Consider the following 6,804-nt stretch of genomic DNA (forward strand, 5'->3'; position numbering starts at 1 on the left):
GGCAGTGCCCCGGCATGGCCACAGTCTAATGACTGAAACAAAAGATAAAAGATGCTATCGTTTTGTAGCTTTATCTACTTCGAGTTCCTTCATTAGAAATGATTTATTTCATATCTGTTGAAATTTCTAAATTCCTATGACATCAACAGCAACAACAACAACTGACTGAAAATGAAATGGGTTGACTTACAGTAAAGGGAGCATCCACACCTCAATGGATCGTAGAACATTCCATCAGCGCAGCTACGCATAACGTAGTAGCTGGTATTGAGTTCGAAGTACTTGCCAGGGTCTTCGACACAGGCCTTCATTGAACATGACACCTTGCAGAGGAAACAGAACATATCTCAAGCATTTAGGGGTTTTTAGAGCAGTTTCTTGCTTTTGTTTTTATAGGTTTATCAGAAGAGAGAAAGAGAGGCAAAGAGACAGAGAAAGACAAAGAGAGAGACAGAGAAAGACAAAGAGAGAGACAGAGATAGAGTTTGCTAGACACTGTCCCTTCTTCGGTCACTAGAGGTCCTTTTTAATTTTTTATTACTGATATGACATAATATGTCATATGTGTTTTTATATTGTTTTTATTGTCCTGTCTTCTTAATTGAAAAATAAACAGGTAAATTGACATAATACAATGTCTGCAAGTTGATGAGTACCACATATTCCCCCTCCATTTTCTTATTGCTATATATATATATATATATATATATATGTATATATATATATGTATGTTTAAATATATTTTTACACCAAAAATTTGGCAAAAGAATATAGTATTTGTTAGCAATCTTAGCAATGTTTATAGGTCAATTTCATTATTATTATTATTATTATTATAAAGTATTTTCAATGGATCAGTTTTGAGCTCTATTTAAAGTTGATATATATATATATATATATATATATATATATATATATAATGTGGCAGTCTCGGTTGGGACGAATGTTACTTTTATATAGCCTCAGGAAACATTGTCTCCAGCTGGTTATACGACACACTGTGTCCTTATATTTTCAAACATGGGAGTTTAGCATCTCCACTCAGCAAAAAGCAATATCTGTGGACCACGGTTTCTGGGTTATTTCCCTTTCTCAAATAACAGTAACATTCATCCTAGCCAGGACTGCCACATTATGTTGGCAAATAATCTTTACTTTAAAGTACTCAAGTACTCTTACCATATGTATCTCATTGAGAGATTTAGAAATAATAATGTTTATATATATATATACATATATATATATATATAAAGAATAATAATAAATGGAGCAAAATGCATATAATCAATAAGTTCCTTTATGCGTTTTGCACCATTTATTATTATTCTTCATATCTACTCAAAATACATCACTTTAACTTGGTATTTCTACCTATTAACCGGGTATGATATCCCAGTTTTTGTGTGACTTTTGCTACCCTGGTAACTATTAACATATTTTCATGATTGAAGTTTTTTCAACTGAGATATTAATATTAATATATATACATAAATCAGTATATATATATATATATATATATATATATATATATATATATAAAAGAAAATGTGATAACAGGAATAAATGATTATCTTATGAACTTCATTAGCTTACAGCCGTTTCTGCTATGAGATGCGGTGTACTCATAGTTGAGTGCCAGAGTAACACCTTATCGCTTTATTGGAGCCTTGAATATGAAGTGCAATTTATTTTTCACAATGCAAAATATATAGATTGATAGCTAGGTAGATAGATACATACATAGATTGATAGATAGAGTGATAGATAGATAGACAGACAGATAGAAATAATAGATAGATAGATATAGATAGATGGGTTTGTGTGTGTGTGTATGTATACTTAATATATAACAAACATAGAAAGTAATTTTGTTTTCAGCTGTTTTTTTCAATTGTTTTCAATTCTATTTTTACTTTTTGGGTATTGTTTCATTTCATTTTCTTTTGAGGTAATAATTTATTTGTAATAATAAAAACACAAAAACTGATAAGAAAAGAAGTCTCTCAAAAACTCACAAGTTGTCCAATTTCCTTGGCTTGGACATTGAGTATCAGCAGACACCCAATGAAGAGAATAGCTGACATGGAAGATTTAGGGGCCATCTTGGGAGCTGAAGAAATGAAGAAATATTGAGCTGAAAAGTTTAGGGGGTCATAATATTGTTAATTGAATAAAGGAGGAAATATTCCTTTCTACTTTAGGCATAAGGTCTGAAATTCAGGGGATTGAGGATAGTTGATTACATCGACTCCAGGGCTCCACTGGTACTTACCTTATTGACCCCAGGAGGATGAAAGGCAAAGTTGACCTTGGTGGAATTTGAACTCAGAACGTTAAGATGGATGAAATACTGCTAAGCATTTTTACAGCATGCTAATGATTCTGCCAGCTGGAAATATATTGAGAGGGATTTTATTGTGAAATGAACAAAAGAAAGGCTAGGCACATGTATGGCTGTGTGGTTAAGGTTTTAGTTTCAGTCCCACTGCATGGTACCTTATGCAAGTATCTTCTACTATAGCCTTGGGCTGACCTTAAGCCTTGTGAGTGGATTTGAGAGATGAAAATTAAAAAAAAGCTCATTTTATATATATATATATATATATATATATATATATTATTTAAAAGAGTTCCAACTCTGTCTGTTTTTTATGTTTTATTTATATTCTTATAAAATTAATGTGGGATATAGAATATGGAATATATAATATAAATAGTAAAATGAAATGAAGTATTGAATGTCTTATTGAATATATGAAATATTGAATATTAAATATAGAGTATTAAATATATAACGACTAGTATACTTTCCTGCCTCATGGCAGTCATCAAGGTCCCGTCTGACAGATGTATATATATGTTTTATATCCTTGGTTGCAGGTATATGATTTACTGGAAATGAATTTAAGAAATTTTGCAAGATGTTCTCAGTTGAATATATCACTACTCTTCCATATCACCCAAGATTGGACAGACAAGCTGAATGTGTTGTAGACACATTCAAAAGGGCACTAAGGAAATCCAGAAATGAGGTAGTGGATGATGTAGCATTGGAACAATTGCTGAGAGTTTACCGTGTAATGCCAAACGAAAATGCCCTTTCAGACACGTCACCTTCTGAACTGATATTCACAAGAAAAAATTAGGTGAGTTTTTGACAAATTATTACCTGTATTTTGGTATTAACCTTGACAAACCAGCTGCATGCCCCAATTTTTTAGATGACAAATGCTACATCTTGAAGTCATAATTCAGTAGGATCATTCCCTAGCACTGCAATTTGTTGGCTGTATGTGTGGGAATCCCTTTTTTTTGATTCATAGATTGACAATAATGGGCGGTGGTCCGTCTGCAAACGGAATATTTTTCCATGTATAAATTTATGAAATTTTTCTACCACAGAAATGATGGTTAATGTTTCCTTCTCTATTTGGCTGTGTGGAGGCACAATGGCCCAGTGGTTAGGACAGTGGTTAGGTCATAGGATCGCGGTTTCGATTCCCAGACCAAGTGTTTATTGAGCGAAAACACCTAAAGCTCCACAAGGCTCCGGCAGGGGATGGTGGCGAACCCTGCTGTACTCTTTCACCACAACTTTCTCTCACTCTTGCTTCCTGTTTCTGTTGTGCTTGTAATTCAAAGGGTCAGCCTTGTCACACTGTGTCACGCTGAATATCCCCGAGAACTACGTTAAGGGTACACATGTCTGTGGAGTGCTCAGCCACTTGCACGTTAATTTCACGAGCAGGCTTTTCCATTGACCAGATCAAATGGAACCCTCGATGTCGTAAGCGACGGAGTGCCAACAATACAATATTTGGCTGTAACTTTTCTCAGCCAGCAATAAGGAATGTGAAGCATGAGTTACAGCTTTCATGCTACCATCTTCATATTTGTGTGAAATCACAACTTCAATAACACTTTCAGTAGCATCTGATGCCACTAACATTTCTAAATTCAGGTGGAAATGTGATAACAACAATTCCGACGTTAAGATGTTTTTAATTTCTTCAAAAGCTTTTTGGCACTTGTCCAACCAGCAAATTCTTCAGGGGAGCTCTCAAGTCATGCATATTTGGTATGTATACCTGGTAGTAATTTGTGAGCCCCGAAAATGCTTGTAATGTTGTAATGTTTGTTGGGGAGGCATATTTTTTATTGCATTTGCCCTTGATGGGTCTGGTCTACATCCATTTTCATTGGCAATCTGCCTTAAATATTTTATTTTTCTATTTTTTCAAAGACCTTTTTAACATGCCCAGCATGCTGACCGTGAGATTCACTTTTTATGGGTATAGGTGCAGGTGTGCCTGTGTGGTAAGGAGCGGGCTTCCCATCCACATGGTACTGGGTTCAGCTCCACTGTGTGGCACATAGGGCAAGTGTCTTCTACTATAGCCTCAGACCAACCAAAGCCTTGTGAGTGGATTTGGTAGACTGAAAGAATCCCATTGTATGTATATATATATATATATATATATATATATATATATATATATATGTATGTATATTTGTGTGTGTGTCTGTGTTTGTTCACCTGCCATCGCTTGACAACCGATGTTGGTGTGTTTACATCCCTGAAACTTAATGGTTCAGCAACAGAGACCACTAGAGTAAGTACTATATATATATATGTGTGTGTGTGTGTATGTGCTTGTGTTTGTCTTGTTACAGCATGCTGGTTGTAAGCAAGTGTCACCATTATTACAAGTTGTGCCATTCATTTCCTATCTTCTGTGTAAACATGTCCAGCCATGAGGAGCTAACACCTTATTGGAAATAGGTGAGGGTTGGTGACAGTGAGATCGTCCTGCCATAGAAAAATCTACCTCAATGAATCCCCTCTAAACCATGTAAGCATGTAAAAGCTGAGTTGGAAACAAGATTAATGATAATGAAGTAACATTTTTAACAAAAGCAACATTATCAGCAGAAACAAACATTATTAACACAAACAACATTATTAATACAAACAATATTAACAAAAACAACACATGACATGGTAAACTCTCATAGTCCAAGAAAGACAGTTCTGCAATTTCTTGCCAAGCAACCTGCAGAAAGGTTTATAGTGATAAAATGTTTGTGCTCATTCCCTCCATCTAATTGATGTTACCTGAACAGGTGCACAGTATATCACATGTCAGGTGTTGAAGTGATTACACAGCAACGTGAAATGAAGTGTTTTGCTCAAGAACACAATACACCACCCAGTCAAGGAATTGAAACCATGATCTTGTAATGAGTGCTACACCCAAACCACTAGGCCACACACCCTTCTTATTAGCATAAATGACATTATTAACACAAACATCATTAAGACAAAGAACATTGTTAACATAAACAATATTATTAACAGAGACAATGTTGTTAATAACACAATATTAATAACAGAGACCACACTATTAACATAAACAACATGAGAACAGAAATGGTAGCTGATGGCATACAAACCAAATGTAATTCACTTCTTTGTGGTTGCTTGAAACAGGCTAGTGTTGGTTAACGATGACTAATGAATCTTTCACTAATTACATGCTTATATATATATATATATGTATGTATATTTGTATGCATTTATGTATGTATGTTTTTGTGTCTGAACGTATGTATGAATGTGTGTTCATATATATATATATATATACATATGTACATATATATTCACACACATACATGTACACATTGTAGTGTATACAAGCATGTAACAATGTGCACGTGTTTGCATATTTATATCTCATGTAAATATTCATATACGTATATGTATATGAATATATGTATGCATATCTTTATATATAAAATATATTATATGTATATGTGTGTATATATCTGAATTTACGAATATCTATCTATCTATCTATATATATATATATATATACTTACACACACATATGTATAGTTCCTTGTTCAAACAATGTTAGTTTCTAAAAACCATACATTACACTGCTGTGATGATGATGATGACGATGATGACAATGCAATGTACTTACATCCTGACATCCTACACACAAAGAAACACATTCATCACATTTAACCCCCCACCCCCCCACCCAATCCTTTGTAGATCCAGTCTCATAGCTGTCCAAACCAGTCTGGCCCACATTTCAAAATAATTGATTAAGAATAATTAGGATGTAGAACTACTTGAAGAATTTTCTGAGACAGTCCCTGACATGTTTGAGGAATTTAGCGCCACTGGTCATATCCCATCAATCTTATTTATTAACATTCCATTTACATAGGTGCAGGTATGGGTGTGTGGTTAAGAAGCTTGCTTTGCAACCATGTGGTTTCAGGTTCCGTCCCACCGTGCGGCCCCTCGGACAAATGTCTTCTACTATGGCACTGGAGTGACAGTTGTCTTGTGGGTGGATCTGGTAGGCAGAAATTGACCCTGTTACTTAGGTTTAAGTTTGGTTCTTATTTTATTGGTTCCTTTTTATCGAATTGCCAGGGTTATGGGGGATGTAAACAAACCAACACTAGTTGTAATGCGATGAGGGACAAATGCATGTGCAAATACATGCACAACCACACAAGAACACATATGAGCACAGACGCATGCACACACACACACACACACATATGACAGGCTTCTGCATAGTTTCTATTTACTAGATTCACTCCCAAAGCATTAATCAACTTTGGGCTATAAATAAAAATCACTCAGTCAAAGATAGTATGCATTGGAACTGAACCTGGAATCCGGTAGTTTTAAGTTTGGTACATAACCCTATTGTGAAGGCCCATGGCTTATTGGTTAAGGTGTTCAGCTCCTGGTCATAAAGTTATGAATTTGGTTCCCAG

General features: G+C 34.9%; 1 protein-coding gene across 1 annotated transcript in view; it reads right to left on the reverse strand.

Moving 5' to 3' along the window:
• Positions 1 to 5,528, reverse strand: part of LOC106882051 (uncharacterized) — a 6,840-nt gene extending 1,312 nt beyond the window's left edge. The window contains exons 1-3 of the mRNA XM_014932609.3: positions 5,455 to 5,528; positions 2,016 to 2,110; positions 191 to 323 (exon numbers count right to left, since the gene is read on the reverse strand). Of these exons, the coding sequence (XP_014788095.1) occupies positions 191 to 323; positions 2,016 to 2,102 (220 nt within the window). The 5' untranslated portion in view covers positions 2,103 to 2,110; positions 5,455 to 5,528. The remainder of the gene's footprint in view (positions 1 to 190; positions 324 to 2,015; positions 2,111 to 5,454) is intronic.
• Between the last annotated feature and the right edge of the window lie 1,276 nt (positions 5,529 to 6,804).

The sequence above is a fragment of the Octopus bimaculoides genome, chromosome 27, assembly GCF_046866305.1.
Source record: "Octopus bimaculoides isolate indiv1 chromosome 27, ASM4686630v1, whole genome shotgun sequence".
Taxonomy (NCBI): domain Eukaryota; kingdom Metazoa; phylum Mollusca; class Cephalopoda; order Octopoda; family Octopodidae; genus Octopus; species Octopus bimaculoides.